Below are 19,754 nucleotides of genomic sequence, written 5' to 3'. Positions count from 1 at the left end.
TAGGCCAAAAGATATCCTGTGAAGTCCCTTCTAACCTAGCAATTCTTTAAAAAAAAAAAAAAATTCATTTGAATCATCTGCTTTATCCTCAATAAGAAAGAGGAAACATCTGCTAAGCAAAGGACAATGCAAGTGCTGCTACAGAAGAAATATAATTTCTTTAATAAAATCACTTTGGAAATTTGCTGAATAAGGTTATATCACTAATGTGCAAGGCAGTAAGCAATACAAACTGCATAGTCCACACTTCTCTAATGCAACATTCTATAAACCAATTTATAGATAAAAACATGAAGAAGTTTGCAATTGTCTTAAGCAGGCTGTAAATACAAATAGCATAAAAATTTGTATTTAAAACTACAGAAATTCAAATTAGGGTGGCTTCTGTAATCAAAAATAATTAAGGAAAATCACTTACTAATTTAAGCAGGAATGTAAATTTTTTTTCATGTAAGAACGACATCAAAAAAAGAAAGAAAAAAAAAGACACAGATCTGCTCTTTTGACACCTTATTTGTTCTTACAAACTACTTTGTTACAGTTCCTTTAACCACAAGTTTATACAACCTGTTACTCAACTCTTATAGGCTATTAAAAAAGCAAAACAAGGGGGTCTGGGTGGCTCAGTCAGTTAAGCATCTGACTCTTGGTTTCAGCTCAGGTCATGATCTCAGCGTCATGAGATCAAGCCATGGTCAGTGGGGAGTCTGCGTCTCTCCCTCTCTGGCTCCCTATGACCCTCCCCCCACTTTCTCGCTCTCCCTTAAATAAATCTTTAGAAAAGCAAACAACTATTAATATATGTCCTACAGAGCAATCTAGCTGTGTTTTCCAAATGCAGTGCACTACTTAATAAAACCACCCCAAAACCATGCTTAGTACAAAAGTGATTGTGATTGTTAAAACTGATATATAAAGTAGGAAAAATTAAAAGGATGAAAAATAAGGATGAGATGCAAGAACACTGTAAATTAATTTCCAGAGTTGGAGGCTCATGTTGAGTGTAGAGATTACTTAAAACAAAGTCTTAGAAAAAAAGTTAAATAAGTTTTAGTTCAGATAGCATTCACTTAAAATATATCTCTCAAATAAAAAATGAAATAAAATAAAAATAAAAAAGTAAAAAAAAAAATGACATCTCATCAGTCCAGGAATAAAATAGTCAGGACAAAACAGTCTAACTTAGGTACCAGAATTATGAGCCAAACAATAGGGCTTTTTTTTTTTTTGCAAGTAAGTCGTCCATACCATTACCAGATAACCTACTCGGTCATCTTCTTTTTTTTTTTTTTTTTTATTAAAGATTTTATTTATTTATTTGACAGACAGAGATCACAAGCAGGCAGAGGCAGGCAGAGAGAGAGGAGGAAGCAGGATCCCTGCTGAGCAGAGAGCCCGATGCGGGGCTCGATCCCAGGACTCTGAGATCATGACCTGAGCCGAAGGCAGCGGCTTAACCCACTGAGCCACCCAGGCGCCCCAGGGTCATCTTCTTTTTGAAGGTAATTTCAGAAGTGGCATCCTAAGGAAAATCCCAGCTTAAACATTGTTTTAACCAAAGCAAAGTTTTGGATCAACATGATTATGTAACATTGTTATGACAGAAATATGTTTTATTATGGACAGTGAACAGAAACAAAGAAAACAGAGATACCAACCAGGTATTTTATGTCCTTTTCTAGAAGAACCAAAGTTTATTAGCAAGCTGTAGGTCCACTTACAATAAATATCAATTTATGAAATAGTGGAACAACTACTGTCCCAATACTGAACACCTGTAACCAAAGCACATTTTGGATTCAAGAAAATACAGCATACAAAACAAAAACAAAAACAACCTCCCCCCGCAGCACACACCAAAACCAAACACCAGCTTTAAGATTGAACTGGCTGTAAAAACGCTCATTGTGTTACCGCTTTAAGAACTCCACGGAGCACCTTGTAACTCATTAACTGCACATTTTCCTTAGGAGGGAAACAAGGTCCTCTCTCAGTCACATATGCATAAGGAAATCTCAAAACCCAGAGGCCATCTGGTGGGAGAATGATTTCTTGTTTCTCTGGGTAGAACACTGGACACGGTGGTGGGCCTGGCTGAACCTGAAAAATAAAGGTAATGCACTTATTTTTACATTTTTCAATAAGAAACACTTGAAAGGTAAATGCCTAAACAAACAACAGGTTCAAAGACCATATAAGATTAAGGAGATAATGGGTATGCTCCTAACTCTAATCATATTCAATATTACATTACTAGTCTCAGGTATTATCCTACTTTTCTACAGATTTTTAACTTCAAGTTCTGCCTTTGAACTATACAATGTGAGTTGATAGTGTAAACTGATTAACACATGATTTTTTTTCAGAACTAGAATATTAGGTCGAAAAGGTATTTAAAATTTAAACTGTTTAATGAAATAATTACTTTGATATCATCCTGCACTTCTAAAAGACAAAACAAGCATCAGCATTTTTTTATTTGAGGATGGAAAAGGTCGTATTTCTTACCTGGGGCATTAGTATTATCTGCAAAGGAGCATCGGGAACTACAACAAAAAGCCTCATAAGTTGAGCATAATGTGGTTTTAGCCCTCTACCCTGAGATGATGACAGAATATATAAGGGCATATCACTATTCAAGGCTTTTAAAGCGGACTCCTTTGGCCCACTTCCCATTACTTTCATTACTTTTGTCAGGTCCTGAGCACATAAACCTTCGACCTCTAGAGTCTTCATACTCAAAGCCCACAAATGCTCGAGCTATGTCATCTCTCCGTCTTCCTCTTCCCATTACAACTGCACTTCTCTTTCCAGGAATAGCTTTATTTGGAGCAGGCCAAGAATTTGTGTCTAAGTCTCCTTCATCCTCGGCTCTAGTCCTGATGACAATGTCCCAAGGCATAAGATAATTTGTTCCTGGAATAAAGCCCTGTTGGTCTAAACCTGTATGAAAGTTATAAGACTTAGCAGGGCCTAATTTAACCAATGACCAACTGGAGAATTTGGGTAGGAGACCTTTAGGACAATTTGAATGTAGCATGCCTGGGAGATACTCAACTGTGGATGCCTGTCTATCAACTAAATTTGGTCTCTTCTCAGTTTTACTTCTCCTTGACCATGAACTTCTGGATTATCTCCTCCTGCTTGTGGATCAGCTGGATAGGTACCTAAACTATCTGTGGACTGGCCTAAACTCAAAGCTAAACTCAGGCTTGTGCTCTCTCCTTGGGTTTGAGGTTCTTTTCTTTAGTTTATCAGCATCTGCATCTGGAGGGGCAGGAGAAGATTCATTTTTGGCAGGAGCAGGATCTGGTGTACTTGGTTCAAATACTGGGAAATTGATATGATCCACTTTTCCACAACCATTTTTCTTCCAGAATCTATAGAGGAAAGAAACAAAAATAAAATAAAACAACCTTGTGAACTCTTCATTTAAAATAACACACTCTGGGCACCTGGGTGCTCAGTGGGTTAAGCGGTTGCCTTTAGCTCAGATCAGGATCCGGGGGTCCTGGGATCAAGCCCCACTTCTAGGCTCCCTGCCCATGGGGAGCTTGCTTCTCCCTCTTCTCACCCCTCGCTCGGCTCTCTCACTTTCTCTCTCTCTCGAATAATAAATAACCTTTTTAAAAAATAAATAAAACATTCTTCACTCTAAAAACAAGATTAGCAATTCTGGGTAAGCAAGTAATAAAAAGAACTTTTCCTTGCTATAGAGCATACTCCAGTCACATTTACTTTTCTACATACTTTGCTTCTGAAAATATGTATTTTACTTAAATGGTAGTTAACACACCCACCAAAGGAGGAAAAAGAGGAAGAAAAAATTTAGAGTCTACCTGTAAAAGTCATAGTTAGCTGCCTTGATATCAAAGGGATCATCTCGAGGTGCCTGTTCCTTCCCACAGTTTACAGGCACCAGTAGATCGAGCTCGGCTATTGTGATACAGCACGGGAGGATTCCTATCGGCTTCTGGTTTTCTCCTGGAAAACATAACACTCACTATTAACTTCGCACATACAATGCAGAGTCAAATTTATTTTATATTCTATAGCATTTAACTTCAAAATTTCTTCAAACAGTACGTTGGAAATGAGAAGGAAAAATAAAAAACACCCAGTACAAAACACCAAAATCTTGACTAAATATACACAGCAGAAAAAGCAAATGAAGATACAAAGAAGGACATATATTTTCAATCTGAAGTCTTAGGTTTTCTAAGACAATTTTATCATCATCATGGTGAGAATACATTTCATTGTATTCCTTTTAATTCAACGAAAACTCCAAGATAAAATGCTAATACGAAATTTTTTGAAATTTGTATTAACAGTTCTCATTTACTAATTCCCTACGGCTCATCCTTTAAATACAAGAAAATAATTAGTAGCCATACATGTTATTTCTTTTACAGCAGGAGAGAAAACTTAAATTTGATGCAACTGAATTTCTATAGGGCCTTTTAAAAAATATCAATACCTAGGGAATAGCCTCTCTTAAAACACCAAATAGGGGTGACGGCTGGCTCAGCCAATAAAGTATGCAACTCTCTCTTGATTCAGGGTCATGAGTTTGAGCCCCACAATGGGCAAAGAGATTACTTAAAAATAGTCATTTAAAAAAACACCAAGAATAAAAACACAGCTCAGTTCTGTTCAAAATGCTGAGAGAATTTTAGCTACCTGATTTAGGTAATGAGTGAAATTTGTGTACACAGTGTTGATCAGTTAAACTCCTCTCCTCACAGAGCTGATGGCCATTGCTCCAAAACTTGTAGCAGTCTTCGTGTAACTGCATGGCATATTTGTGAAAGGCAGGACCCCTAGCATGTTGACTATACACTCGAAGAGCCTGAGCAAGCTGGTTTTTATGGACAGTCATTGTGTAATTATGAGGCAAATTTGACTGATAAGCACTATGGGCCATGGGTAAAGCTTTTTGGCACCGGTTTTCTGAGAATTTGGTGTCAATATCCAAAAACCCTTCCAAGACTTTAATACTGCTTAAAATCTTAGATGTTAGCTCCCCAGTGGGAGAACCCAGGTCCTCCTCTTTCCCATCAATAGCTACTTCATACAGTTTTGAAGCTGCTGAGATCCACTTCTGGTAAGTGGGAAGTTCAAAATGGGAAGGCTGTGGGTTCCTGCCCACACTGTCATCAAAACCTTTCTTGCTTAGGACTAGCTCCACATGTTGCCACAGAAATTCCCGAAGGGTAAAATCCACTAACTGCCCGGAAGAACTGGAACTGCTGCTGTCAATGTGGAAAGACAGCTGCTGTCGGCTATGCTGCCTCATCACCTGGTATCGCCTGGGCCCAGAAAGGGGTGCAGGCACCAGCAAAGATTCTGGGTCCTTCACAGTACAATGACTCCTAAGTTGGTCCAGCAACATGCCTACTGGGTCCTCCTCTTGGCTACCCGGAACTATGTACACAAAAGCTTGGTTGGCAGGCACCGTAAAGAGGCAATTGATACTCTGATTAGTCAAGACACGACTCTTCCTAAAGATTCTATAGATCTGGTCCTCCAGGGCATGTTGCAGTCTCCTTTTGGGAGAATGCTTCTTGGGCTTGTCTGGATGAGCTGGGTCTTGGCTCCGAGGGGGTTCCACCTTGAGGGCTCCATTAAGTTGAAAGAGGAAAAGGAGTCTAGGTGGGCAAGGTCGGCAGTTTAGCTTCCAGTCTTTGCCAACTGGACAATCCTTAATGGCTGTTTTGAGAAGGGGCAGTACTTTCTGTCTCAGTCCATCCAGGGCTCTGAATACTCGATCGTAAGTGATGTCAAAGGAACAAGTAGGATGGACCAGAAGCAGGATGTGACAGACGGAGAAAAGGTAAAGGAGACTGAGACACTGCAGCTTCTCTTGATGCTTCCAGAACTCGTGCGCTTCTGCATGAGGTAAAGAGAGGCCACCTCCAGCTTCCCCGCTCTGAAGGGCACGACAAGCCCGCAGAAGCTGCGAATTGTCACAGATGGAAGTGAGAAGAAGATAAAGAACTTTGCTTTCCTGATTGTAATAGGCCTGCAGAAGGCTGTAGTCCTGGGAGCCTGGCTCAGTTCGGTTACCTTCAGCGGCAGCTACACCTCCCCGAACCGAATCTCCCGTCCCAGCCCCAGCGTCTCCGGCTCCACCAGCCTCCCCAATGGCTCCAGCCTCGGTCCTGATTCCAGGCCCCGTGTCCCCAGGATCTTGGTGGCGAAAGAGGGGAAAGACCTGTCGGTCGCAAACCGTATTCACAAGTGAGAACTTCTCGGAATTCAGTCGCAGAGCCGTCTTGCCGAAGATTCCCACCACGCAGATCTCATCCTCTCGCCAAGGAGGCTCCAGTCCACCAGCCACGCTCCCTCCCCGCTCTGTAGGGGATCCCTCCGGACTTTCAGAGCCGGTCCAGGATGAAGCGCCCATTAGAAGCTCTCGTAAGCTGACAGGACCCGCCATGGTGCTAAGACTTCTCTAGACTCTTTCCGGTCCTCCCTGAAAACCCAACCGGCTGACGTCCACTTTCGAAATCCCTCCTCCGCTTCTTCATTTCCTGCTTTCCTCTCACTTTAGGTTCCGCCTCCCGCTCCTCCTAGTTCTTCGAGGTTTCCCCACTGCTATACCACAGCTTGTTTAAGGTTTGCCTTAACACGAGGCGGTAGGAATTGAGAGATCAAAAAGACGATTGGAAACAGAGTTTTGCAGTTCAAGGAATTCAAAAACACTGCAAAAGAAGCTGGCCAAGTGACTCTTGCAAAAACAGAAAAGTAGTTCGGTTTAAACTCTAGAATCTTGCTACAGAAGGGGTAGCCTGCAGGTCCAAGTGGGAGCTAGTTAAAAATGTAGAGAGAATCTCAGGCCCTAACCCAGACCTGCTGAATCAGTACATGCATTTCAACTAAATCCTAATGATTTGTACACAGGTTACAGTTTGAGAAACACAGCTCTAGAGATACCTGGCAAAGCAAGGTAGGTGAACATATTTCCTTTCTTCTGTCTTATTTCTAAAGAAACGTAATTCACTCACATCAGTGGAAAAGAAATCCAGTGATTTTGAAAGGTTTATGGAGTACAAGCTTTAAAAAAAATAATTTCTCCTTCTTGGAAGAATATATATCAAAAACGCTAAAATGTATAGTAAAATGTTTAAAACGTATTAGAATTTGTTCACTTTCATTTCTTTACTCCCTGTTTTCCTTTTTCTTTTCAAATAGACTTTTATTTTAAAAGTTTTAGGTTCATAGCAAAACTGAGCAGAAAGTTCCACTGTAACCTCTGCCCCAACACAAACACGTTCCCTGCCCCACCCCCCCACCCCCATCAACATCTGGCTCCAAAACAGTACCTATATTACAATCTATGAACCTGCATTGGTTGACACATCATTAGTAACCCCAAATTGATAGCTAACATTAAGGTTTATTCTTGGTGTTGTACATTCTATGGGCATGGACAAATGTATAAAGACATGTATTCACCATTACAGTGTCATCTATAATAGTTTCACTGCCCCCCAAATCCTCTATGTGTCTCGTATTCATTCTTCCTTTCTCCGACCCCTAGCAACCACTGATCTTTTTTTTGTCTCCATAAGTTTTGCCTTTTCCAGTGTCCTGTAGTTGTACTCATGCAATGCATAGCTTTTTAGATCGGCTTCTTCACTTAGTAATATGCATTTAAGTTTCCTCTGTGTCTTTTCATGCTTTGATAGCTCATTTCTTTTTAGTGTTGAATAATATTCTGTTATCTAGATGTACCACCATTTATTTATCCTTTTGCCTACTAGAATACATCTTAGTTGCTTCCAAGTTTTGTAAATTGTTAGTAAAGCTGCTACGAACTTCTGTGTGCAGGTTTTGGGGTAGACATCCTCTTGTTTTTGTTTATTTATTTTTATTGAAGTAGAGTTGACATACAATATTACATTGTATGGTTTCAGGTGTATACCATAGTGATTCAAAAATTATGTATTATGAAATGGTCACCATGATAATTGTAGTTACCATCTGTCACCATAGTTATTATAACATTATTGACTATATTTCCTGTGCTGTACTTTTCATCCTCTTTTATCTTTATCTATTTATTGTGGGAATAATTTTGCAGTATATACATATATCAAATTATTATGTAGTATGCCTTAAGCTAATACAATGTTATATGTCAGTTATATCTAAATAAAACTGTGGTGGGGGAAATAATTATTTCATTTAATTTTCAAAGGAAGGATAGAACCGTAAGTCCATGGTGGTGGTGTTTTTAATAAATTAAGCTATACTTGGCTTCTCAACCAATCCTTATTTACTAAAAAGAATTCAAAAAGGAGTGGGAGTGGGATTTTGTTGTTGTTGTTGTTGTTGAGACTTTGTTTGACAGAGAGAGACATAGCAAGAGAGGGAAAACAAGCAGAGGGAGTGGGAGAGGGAGAAGCAGGCTTCCTGCCAAGCAGGGACCTGGATGCGAGGCTCAACCCCAGGACCCTGGGATCATGACCTGAGCCAAAGACAGACGCCCAACGACTGAGCCACGCAGGTGCCCCAGGAGTGGGTTTTTAAAAAAACATATTTTAAAAAAAATTTGTTGGGACACCTGTGTGGCTCAATCAGTTAAGCATCTGCCTTCAGCTCAGGTCATGATCCTGGGGTCTTGGGATTGAGCTCCATGTCAGGCTCCCTGCTCCGCAGGAAGCCTGCTTCTCCCTCTCCCTCTGCCTGCTGCTCCCCCTGCTTGTGCTCTCTCTCTGTGCAATAAATAAATAAAATAAAAAAGGAATTGCTTTCATATACATATTAAAAAATTTGCCTACTTACCATTTACTTGTTCCCTTCTCTACATGTTCAGATCCTATCTCTTTTTTTAAAACAGGTTTTATTGACTTATTTGAGAGAGAGAGAAAGAGAGCATGGGGGAAGGGTAGAGCGAGAGGGAGAAGCAGGTTCCCAGCTGAGCAGGAAGCCAGAGGAAGGCCCCAATCCCAGGACCCTGAGATCATGACCTGAGTGAAACACAGATATTTAACCAATTGAGCCACCCAGATGCCCCCAGATCCTATCTCTTTTTGAAAATCCAACGAAAATGAGAAATTCTACTTTTATCAATATAAATCATATTGTGATCCTCACCATGTGTATTATTTGCTGTTTAGTATGTGACTTTGCTGATAAAAAATCATCTTAACAATTGTTGGACTTATAAATCTAGGCAAAATAAGAGTATATTAACCATAAGCATTGTACAGATTTCCCAAGTAAAAAAATGTTGAAAACTCAAATAGAAAAGGCTCCCTTGAATAAAACAGGAACAACAAGAACTCATATTTTGCTGAGGGGACCATGGATTGTACAACCACTTGCAAAACCAGTTTCATAGTATCTAGAAAGGAGGCATGCTTTACAACCTAGCAGTTGCACTCCTAGATATCACAGTAGAGTAATTCTTGTACATATGTACATATCCAAGAATGTTCATAATGTCATGCGTGGTTCATAATAGCCAAAAATTATAAACAATCCCAATTTCCATTAACAATAGAATAAGTAATAACGGAGCACCTGGGTGGCTCAGTGGGTTAAAGCCTCTGCCTTTGGCTTGGGTCATGATCCCAGGGTCCTGGGATCGAGCCCCACATCGGGCTCTCTGCTCGGCGGGGAGCCTGCTTCCCCCTCTCTCTCTGCCTGCCTTTCTGCCTACTTGTGATCTCTGTCTGTTAAATAAATAAATAAATAAATAAATCTGAAAAAAATCCCAAAAACAAAACAATTAAAAAAAAAGAATGAGTGATAACTATATTCACACAATAAAAACAAGTGATCCACTATATAACATGGTTGAATCTAAAAATAAATGTTGATTGAAAGAAGGCAGGGGGCAGCTGGGTGGCTCAGTGGGTTAAGCCTCTGTCTTCAGCTCAGTTCATGAAATTAGGGTCCTGGGATGGAGCCTGGCATTGGGCTCTGCTCAGCAGGGAGCCTGCTTCCCCCTCTCTCTCAGCCTGCTGCTCTGCCTACTTGTGATCTCTCTCTCTCTGCCAAGTAAATAAATAAAATCTTAAAAAAAAAAAAAAGAAAGAAAGAAGGCAGAAACAAAATACATAATTTACTATTCTATTTGGGTAGTTCAAAAGCAAGCAAAATAAACCATAGCATTTAGGGATGTGTACTTAGAGGATAAAAGCAAGGAAATATTTATTATAACAAGCTAATCAGTAGTTACTTCTTGAGGAAAGGGATAGTGTTAGGGGAGGGAGACAGGCAGGGCTTCTAAAGACATTTATAAAGTCTCTTTCTTTGTGGTTACGTGAGTATTTGCTTTATGATTTATTAATTTGTGTATTATGTACTTTTCTATGTTATCGTTCTACCAAAAAAAAAAAATTTTTTTTTTAGAAAAAGATTTATTTATTTATTTATTGACAGACGAGACCAAGTAGCAGAGAGGCAAGGCAGAGAGAACAGGGGGAAGCACACTCCCTGCTGAGCAGAGAGTCCGATGCGGGGCTCGATCCCAGGACCCTGGATCATGACCTGAGCCGAGGCAGGGGCTTCAATCCACTGAGCCACCCAGGTGCCCCCAAAAAAAATTTTTTAAGAAAAAAAACCAAAGGTTTTTTTTTTTAATTGCTTTTATTTTAAAACATCACCAGGTGGACCTTGGTGTTTATATTGTATGGTTGTTACTCAGTCTGAAAATAAACATTGGAAGTATATAATTAGCAACAGTGTAATGAAGCCATAGCATTCACAAGATTCTCAAATGGTATAATATAAAACCTGTCATAAAAATTAGTAAAAAACACAAGGTAGAAAACATTTTTAATACTGGTACAATGGCAATAGCAGCTTTATAAATGTTTATATATAGGATTTCTATAGCATTTTTAAATGAACCTTTATTCCACAAGAATGATCAAATCATCAAATCATTTTAAATTAAATTGAGACAGTACATGGTGGTTTATTAATCTAAGCATTGTAAGTGCTCCATAAAACATCATTACAAATACTCAAATGTTTTGTTCTCAGAGATCATTCCTTTTATTCTTATATAATATAAATGAGCTAGCAGGCTTTGTTTTATTTTGTTTAAATTAGAAGCAGGTATGTTTCTTAACTTTATACCTGTTTTAATTTTCATTCATAAATGTGTCTATAGACATAAATTTGGGTCTCATGAGAACAAAACATGGTCCCCAGGTCTGCTTTCCAGTCTGGTGACTTTCCACAACACTGTATTTGGTATCTCAAAGTAGTATTTGTCTGTGGAAATATAGGCATTTCTTGGGAAATGACTGGAAATATCTTTTGTAGCCTAGGCTAAAATAGTTCACCCCTGTAGCCGCTTCCTGCAGGCTAGAAGTTCAGTAAAGATCTGAAAACACCTTGTTTCCCATCCACAAGCAGCTGCTGTCCTTATTCTTGGAACTGCAGGGAATCAAAGCTAATCCTGCACTTTCAGTCACAGGAACTCACCCTGATGAGAGTTTCCCTTCCTCTGTGATACTTAACGTAATAGTAATGGGGATCCTGGCTGAAGCTATAATTGTGTCCACTGCTAAGTAGACATATCTGACAAGCTGGGGGCTCCCAGAACTACTTGCAACTTGTAGGGGACTGACCCATAGGGTGACCAGATACAATAAAGAATGCCCTGTGAAAGCTGAATTTCAGATAAATGGTGAATAATTTTTTCAGTAATATAGCTCCCATGTAATATTTGGGACATACTAAAACAATAACAACAAAAAATCCTCTACCCATTGTTTAATAGGATGTATTTATATTTAAAAGTTTTTTGTTTTTAATTCAAATTGGCTGTCGTATATTTACAATTGCCAAATCTGGCTACCCTGGACTGGCAGGAGAGAACAAAAATCCAGTGAGGTTTGTATTATTACTGTTACTGAAGATACAGGCAGTTGAGAACAGGAATTAGGTCTCACAGAAGATCTGCTATGGACTTCAGATAATCCTTGGCAAGCCACTCTGGAAAATACACGGTTCATGTTGAGATCCTCATAAAACATAATTAGCTTCATGAATGTGGATAGAAAATGTCAAAGAAAGGAATATCTCAGACTTCAGCGATCTAGATAGGACTACCTAAAGATCCTTTCTAGCTGCTAGAAATGGTACATTCTCATTTTAAGGTTATATTGGATATTTTGCTTCAAATCCATTTGGAAAATAATTGGGTTGGGGTGGGGGACAGTCTTACCTCCTGTTTACAGTAAACAGAAATCAAATCTAGAGGATCTTTTTAAATGATCAAGTCTGTAGCGCCTACTGAAGAATGCATTAGCTTTATAGGCTGAAATACTTTTCTTTTTAACTACCTGAGAATGCGCAAGAAGAATGGGAACTGGGTTATTTCATTTTATTTTTTAAGGAATCAGGTTATTTTCTTAACATCAAAACTGTACCTATTGAGTATAAACTTGTTATCTAGTTAAATTTGAACAACCTCCCCAACCTAAATTGGGTAATTCCCAGATAAACATCACTTTAGGGACTGCATTTTCCCATCTGCTCTCTTATTGATCATGCAAACTAAAAAAATACCCAAATACTCACTTTATATCACAGTATGTATGGGGGCTGTGTACATACTTTAATTCTTCAAATGGAATTATATATTAGTATAATTATTTATATATACCCTACTACATTTAAAAAAAAAGGATCGGGGTGATTTTATCTGTGTGTTTTATGGATCATCATGTGGCATCAGGCAGAGGTAGCATCAGTTTTGTTCATCAAAGCTGCTTGTAGAAAGTGGCAGAGTTTGAGTTGGGCTTCTAGGGTGAGCCATCTATGAAAAAAAAAAAGGGTCCCAATTATAATATGAATTATGTGGCCAACACAGATCTCCTTCCTCACTAACAGAAACCAGATTTTATGCAGGGCAGCAATGCACCAGACTCTAAAAACCACTTTTCCCAGTTTTTCTGACATAATCAGAAGTTCCTGGGGATAGCACCTGTATAAAGTGAGGGGTAGCTAAGCTAGCACACCCTTTTGTCCTTTGTCTTTCTCCTTATCTTGCCTAGAATATGGGCACCCGGCTTCAGGAGGTGGAGGCATTCTTTACCATGAGGATAAAAGCCACACATTAAGGCTGGAAGAGCAGTGAAGACATGGTGAAGCTGCTGTACCAGTTATGGCTGCCTACTTCCCAAGGAAATATGTAGGTAAGAAAAATAAGGTGTGCTTTGTTAAGCCACAGTGGTCAGATTTTTGTTACCTAATGCAAAAGTAAATTTTTGTTACCAAATGCAAAACCTAACTAATACAGTTGCTTCAGACTTAAAGGAAAAAGGGAAACCTAAGTTCTGGGGGTGGTGGGGTGGGGAGGAGGACGAGTCATTTTATGTCTAACAACAGTTTTTTTTTTTTTTTAAAAAAACTTCCTCCTGGGCGCCTGGGTGGCTCAGTGGGTTAAGCCGCTGCCTTCGGCTCAGGGCATGATCTCAGGGTCCTGGGATCGAGGCCCGCATTGGGCTCTCTGCTCAGCAGGGAGCCTGCTTCCCTCTCTCTCTCTCTCTCTCTCTGCCTGCCTCTCTGGTCTACTTGTGATCTCTCTCTGTCAAATAAATAAATAAAATCTTAAAAAAAAAAAAAAAAACTTCCTCCTACTAAGTGGATTTTGCGAACAGCTCATACAGCAGATACTTTTCTGGGTTTTTTAAAAAAAAATTTATTTTTATTTATTATTTGACAGACAGAGATCACGAGGTATGCCGAGAGGCAGGCAGAGAGGAGAGGTGGAAACAGGCTCCCCGATGAGCAGAGAGCCCGATGCGGGGCTTGATCCCAGGACCCTGGGATCATGACCTGAGTCGAAGGCAGAGGCTTAACCCCACTGAGCCACCCAGGCACCCCACCTTTCTGGGATTTTGATGTTGTTCAATATGTGTGCTTATTCTTTATCGCATTTTCATTTGTTTCCACATTACTCAACTCATTATAGTGATTATGGGGTAGGGCAGGAACACAAAAGAATCCCAGAGCTGAAAAAGAAAGGAAGGGGCTTAGTCCTTCAGTGAGGCCTCTGCCTTTTGCCCCTGTCCTTCATAATTTGTGGTATCACCAAGAAATGTGATCTGGGGGTAGGGTTCCCTACTGGATGCTCCAAAAGGAGGAAATAGAAATGTGGCCACACTTCTAAACAGTGATTGGCATGAGGGAAACCAAACTGTCTGCAAAAGGCACTGATTCTTTTTTTTTTTTTAATTTTAAAAATTTTTTTATTTTTTTAAAAGATTTTGTTTATTCATTTGACAGACGGAGATCACAAGTAGGCAGAGAAGCAGGCAGAGAGGGCTGAGCAGAGAGCCCAATGCGGGGCTCAATCCCAGCATCCTGGGAACATGACCTGAGCTGAAGGCAGAGACTTTAACCCACTGAGCCACCCAGGTGCCCCAAAGGCACTGATTCTTTTTTTTTTTTTTTAAAGATTTTATTTATTTATTTGTCATAGAGAGAGAAGCGAGAGTGAGCACAGGCAGAGTGGCAGGCAGAGGCAGAGGGAGAAGCAGGCTCCCTGCCAAGCAAGGAGCCCAATGTGGGACTCGATCCCAGGACGCTGGGATCATGACCTGAGCCGAAGGCAGCTGCTTAACCAACTGAGCCACCCAGGCGTCCCCCAAAGGCACTGATTCTTAATGAGGAAACAAAGAGGGGACAGTGTTGGGTTGGCAAAGTGTTAGCAGTGAAGTCTGTGGTGTGTCTCTATCATCAGAGGGAAATGGAAATATAAGTTTTGTAGCCAAAGATGCCAGAAGCCCTGTGTCCCAGCACTACTAGGAGTGGCAGACGGATGGCTACTCCCCATAGATCCAGTGAACGAGGTGAACAGGGAGATGACAGACAAACAGGATTTGGAAGAAATCACATCAGGTTTCACTGATATACTAGAATTTGGTGTATGGGTCATACATGTAGGTGACAAAGAAGAAAGCTGCCAAGACCTTTTCCTATCAACTGTGCACGATCTGATCCCTATCTGCATCTTCATCGCTGTTTTTAACTGTCAGACTCGCTTTCTCTTACAGCTACTTAGGCTCCTTTTCAGTTTCTCAGTTAGGTCAGGTGCCCTCCGCCTCAACACCCTTATGTACGCTGTTCTTTTTGCTTGGAGCTCTTTCCTCCCAAACGTCCATGCTGGGCCCATCCCCTCATCCCATAGGCACCCTTCCCAGTTAATTCCTATTCATCCTTCAAGTCTCACTTCATCACCTCCTAAGGGATTCCTTAGGCTAGATAAAGTTCTTCTGTGGGTTCCAACAGAACCCCATTCCTTTCCTTTATAGTACTTACCTCAGTGTAGAATTATACAAATATGTGATTATTTGACTAATGTCTATTTTCCTCACTAGTCTGAATGCTCCAAGACAATAAAGTTAGGTTTGTTTTTGCTTACCACTGTATCCCTGGTACTCCAGCACAGTGCCTGGCATAGAGGAAGTGCTTAATAAATACTTATCTAAAGGAATTAATAAAACCAGATATTCATGGTGAAAGTAGAGATGATAATGCTAGCTAGGTCACAGAATTTTATTAAGGCTAAATATGAAACTGTTTTGTAAAGCATTAGGTACCATTTAAAGATTATTATAAGAAAGATTCTTTAGATTGTATGATTCTAAATAAATGGATTTTGAAGAAAAGGAACAATTTTTTTTTTTTTTTGATTCCCCTAAAGGCTTACCTGAAACTTTCTCCTCAAGGCCCGAGTCATGACTGGAGTCAGCCCAGTTCCTGTGTCCATGTTTTCTTTATTGGTAAGTGGGGGTTCCACCTGGGCTTCTGCAAAGGTATTGAAAAAATTAGAAGCTGTGTTTTATGCTAACTTTTCAAATGGATTCAGAAGCATAAAGATAAGAGAGCATATTACCTCTCTACATCAACTTTTCTGAGTAGTTTCCGCAGGTCTATCTGGCTTTTACCAGGGGTACTGATGAAATAAAAATATAAAGTTAGAGCCTGCCAGATTTTATTCCCTTTCCCAAAGCAAAGCAGACGTTTCCATAGGCAATGTCCTAGAAAGTGGTTCTATTTGTTACATCAGCAGAGGGGCACCTGGCTGGCTCAGCCAGTGGAGTGTGTGACTCCTGATCTTACGGTTTTGAGTTCAAAGCCATAGATGCTGTTAAGAGCATAAGGTGATATAATTGCCCTAATAAGTAATACGTCTTGACTCAGTACTTATACATATAAGAATCCATCTGAGGGAAAGAGTCAGCTATGCACATGGACAAGGACGTTCCACTAAAGAATTAGAAATAAACAATCATAAACAACCTAAATGTTTCAACCAGGTGTTTATCTATGAAAATTTGGACATAATGAGCTATATATACTGAAGAAGTCAAAATGATGCTTTTAAACTGATTTTTACTAAGATGGGGGAAAGTTCTTGACACATTAAACAGGAAAGGCCCTTAACTGCATGTATGTTATGATTATACACAGGTAACACACAACACAAAGATTTCATCAATTCCAAGACTTACAAGTTTTCATATTTTATATTTCTGACATTGGGCTGCTTTAAAAATTCTTTTTTTTTTTTTTCGCTTTTTAAGATTTTATTATTATTTGACAGAGAGAGACACAAATAGACAGAGAGGCAGGCAGCGAGAGAGAGGGATAGCAGGCCTCTCTGCTGAGCAGAGAGCCCGATGCGGGACTCGATCCCAGGACCCTGAAGATCATGACCTGAGACGAAGGCAGCGGCTTAACCAACTGAGCCACCCAGGCGCCCCTAAAAAATTCTTTTTTTTTCTTTTTTAAGTAATCTCTATCCCCAACATGGGACCTCAAACTCATGACCCAGAGATCAGGAGTTGCATGTTCTTCAACTGACTGAGCAGGCACCTCTAAAAAAATTATTATTATTTTTAAAGATTTTATTTATTTGACAGAGAGCACAAGCAGGGGGAATGGCAGAAGGAGAAGGAGAAGCAGGCTCCATGCTGAATAGGGAGCCCAATATACCACTTGATCCCAGGACCTTGGGATCATGACCAGGGCCAAAGGCAGATGCTCAACCGACTGAGGCACAAGGCGCGCCCCCCCCCCCCCCCCAAAACATTCTTGATATTATGTCTTTTCCTCCCAAATCCATTTATCTGTTTTTTTTTTTTTTTTTTTTTTTTTTTTTTTTTTTTTCAAGTAATCTCTGTGCCCAGCTTGGGGGTCAGGCTTACAACCTGAGAGTTGCAGGCTCCACCAACTAAGCCAGCCAGGTGCCCCTGGGCCACCCCTGCCCACAAATCCACTAATAAATCATTGGTGTATCTTATAATAAATAGCATCATGAAATGGAAATAATAGAGTAGATGCCCACACAAAGACTAGAATGATAAACAACAGTATGTTAATAGTAGCTATCTTCAATCATACAGTTATTTGATTTTTTTCTTTTTCAAAAAAATTTTTTAAAGATTTTATTTATTATTTGAGAGAGAGAGAGAGAATATGAACAGGGTCAGGGGCAAAGGGACGAGCAGACTCCCCCCTGAGTTCATGACCTGAGCCGAAAGCAGATGCCTAACTGACTAACCACCCAGGCACCCCCGTTTTCTTCTGTAACTTTTCTGTGGATTTCCAGTCTTCTACAATGAGCATATACAAACTTTTAAAGTTAGAGATAGGCAAAACAAAACAAAACAAACATTATTTTAAGTACAGTGGAGCATAACACAGTGTAGTTCCTTACATCAAGACATTTGTAACTCGAGTTGATAGTACTTTGGAGTTGGGCTTCAGGGTGACACGCTGCAGGTCAGAGACAGTAACTAGTGGATTCTGTGCCTTTGGTGACGGTATAAGCTTTAATCACAAAATGAGACAGTATCAAAAAACACACTTAAAGATATCATTCAAAATATAAACATGCTGCAACAATGAATACTTGAAAGCTGAGTATGGGTAAGATATTATCTACTACTCAATTTTTATTGCAAAGCTTCCAAGTATGTCTCTACTTCTTTAGACTAATGGTTGGTAGATAAAACTGCCTAATTAAATAATTTTGGGGTCTACACATTTTGTTAAGATCCAAACTACTCAGGTAACACATTTGAATACTTACCTCAGAATGGCTTTTTGTACTTAAGACATAGGCTGATTTTCCAGAAAGGGACAGACAGGTTAAAGCTCAAAGATCATGTGTATGATCAGCTTACCTTCTTCCTTTCATCAAAAACACTGTGTCTTCTTTAACTGCACAGTCAGTAGATCTTTAACTGTTATCTGCATGGGGTCCCTCTCTTTTTAATGGCCCAGCCTTAAATACATGGAGAAGTTAGAATTAAAAATTGTAACCAAGATATCTAGTCAAATGCAAATCCAAATCCAGTTTTTAAAGACTCACTTAAAAAGTAACTCTTATTGGGGCGCCTGGGTGGCTCAGCGGGTTAAAGCCTCTGCCTTCGGCTCAGGCATGGTCTCAGGGTCCTGGGATCGAGCCCCGCATCGGGCTCTCTGCTCAGTGGGGAGCTGCTTCCCTTCCTCTCTCAGCCAGCCCTCTCTGCCTGCCTGTGATCTCTGTCTGTCAAATAAATAAATAAAATCTTAAAAAAAAAATTAACTCTTATTTACCCTAGGAACCTATCAAATTCTTTTAATTCAACCGAGAATGATCCTGTTTTCAGTACACATGGATGCTAATGCTACTGTAAAGTATTCATCAAAATGTAAAGCTTTGACAGTAAATAAGAGTTGGGCTAGTTCTCTGCAAACTATGCATCTTCCTCAGGATTTATGATAATAAGACTGGAGTTGAAGAAGTTCCTCAAATCAAAGTGAAGTTTTGCTTGAATTACCTAAAAAGTGACTCAGGTTCCCATAGTACAAGAATATATGGTCAGAGGGCTATGCATTATGCAAATGTACTAATAGGCTCTGGATTTAACCCAGCCATTTTATTTATTATTATATTATTATTTTTTACAGATTTTATTTATTTATTTGATATAGAGAGAGAGCACGAGTAGGTCGAGTAGCAGGCAGAGGGAGAGGGGAAGCAGACTCCCCACTGAGCAGAGAGTCAGATGTGGGTCTTTATCCCAGGACCCTGAGATCATGACCTGAACTGAAGGCAGAGGCTTAACCGACTGAGCCACCCAGGCACCCCTAAGCCAGCCATTTTAAACCAAATTTATCTGGAGTGAAAATTTAGCAGATTTTTAAACAGGGTCATGCTTATCTTAGTGATTCACAAATACTCCCTTAGTGGCTGAGTAATTAATGGAGGCTGGTCCTTCAGCTTCATGATATTATACTTTCGGATCCACCAACTCTTTTTATTCTGTTTTTACTCACTAAGCCACCTTCTGTTCTTAATTTGGTTTCCCAGGGAGGTTTTTCTTTTGGTTAAAAGATATTCTGAGAAGCCATTAGGAATATTCCAATCTACTGACTTTCATTCGTTTATCCTTTAAAAAAAAAATCACTTTTGTTTCTAAATTCAGTTCTACAGGCCCGAGTTTTTAAAAGCATAATCATTGACATAATTAAGAGATGGAATCAGAAAAAAAAAAAAAAATGCAGCTTTCCTCTTAAAGCCCTTAGCCTCGTCTCAAAAGGCCACCTTGTTTTACTATTCTGTTACACACTGACCAAAAAACATCATTACTAGATTGTTTCCTACCTGCAGGGCTTTAGTGCGATCGGATTTTCTGAGCAGCACAGGTGCTGTGGGCGGCGGAGGTGGAGGCAGAGGAGGAGGTGGAGGGGGCGGGGGCGGCGGAGGGAAGAAGAGCCGGAGG

General features: G+C 39.9%; 2 protein-coding genes and 1 long non-coding RNA gene across 3 annotated transcripts in view; 1 reads left to right on the top strand and 2 right to left on the bottom strand.

Moving 5' to 3' along the window:
* Positions 1-1,664: 1,664 nt before the first annotated feature.
* Positions 1,665-6,491, bottom strand: SMG8 (SMG8 nonsense mediated mRNA decay factor). Its single transcript, XM_047708958.1, is given in 8 exon segments — positions 1,665-2,100; positions 2,509-2,691; positions 2,693-3,105; positions 3,108-3,244; positions 3,246-3,380; positions 3,840-3,910; positions 3,912-3,985; positions 4,684-6,491. Coding segments are annotated over 8 exon segments (2,970 nt in total). The 5' UTR covers positions 6,443-6,491; the 3' UTR covers positions 1,665-1,902.
* Positions 6,492-6,559: 68 nt separating this feature from the next.
* The window catches only part of LOC125088038 (uncharacterized), a 22,013-nt gene continuing 8,818 nt past the window's right edge, over positions 6,560-19,754 (top strand). The window contains exons 1-3 of the long non-coding RNA XR_007123557.1: positions 6,560-6,952; positions 13,029-13,169; positions 15,683-15,761. This is a non-coding gene — a long non-coding RNA (uncharacterized LOC125088038). The remainder of the gene's footprint in view (positions 6,953-13,028; positions 13,170-15,682; positions 15,762-19,754) is intronic.
* The window catches only part of PRR11 (proline rich 11), a 24,462-nt gene continuing 16,090 nt past the window's right edge, over positions 11,383-19,754 (bottom strand). Inside the window, 9 exon segments of the mRNA XM_047708955.1 lie at positions 11,383-12,790; positions 15,689-15,769; positions 15,771-15,786; positions 15,875-15,934; positions 17,702-17,814; positions 18,171-18,188; positions 18,190-18,246; positions 18,248-18,271; positions 19,637-19,753. Of these exon segments, the coding sequence (XP_047564911.1) occupies positions 12,722-12,790; positions 15,689-15,769; positions 15,771-15,786; positions 15,875-15,934; positions 17,702-17,814; positions 18,171-18,188; positions 18,190-18,246; positions 18,248-18,271; positions 19,637-19,753 (555 nt within the window). The 3' untranslated portion in view covers positions 11,383-12,721.

The sequence above is a fragment of the Lutra lutra genome, chromosome 16 (genome assembly GCF_902655055.1).
Source record: "Lutra lutra chromosome 16, mLutLut1.2, whole genome shotgun sequence".
NCBI classification, from domain to species: Eukaryota; Metazoa; Chordata; class Mammalia; order Carnivora; family Mustelidae; genus Lutra; species Lutra lutra.
This window is presented reverse-complemented; position numbering and strand designations above follow the sequence as displayed.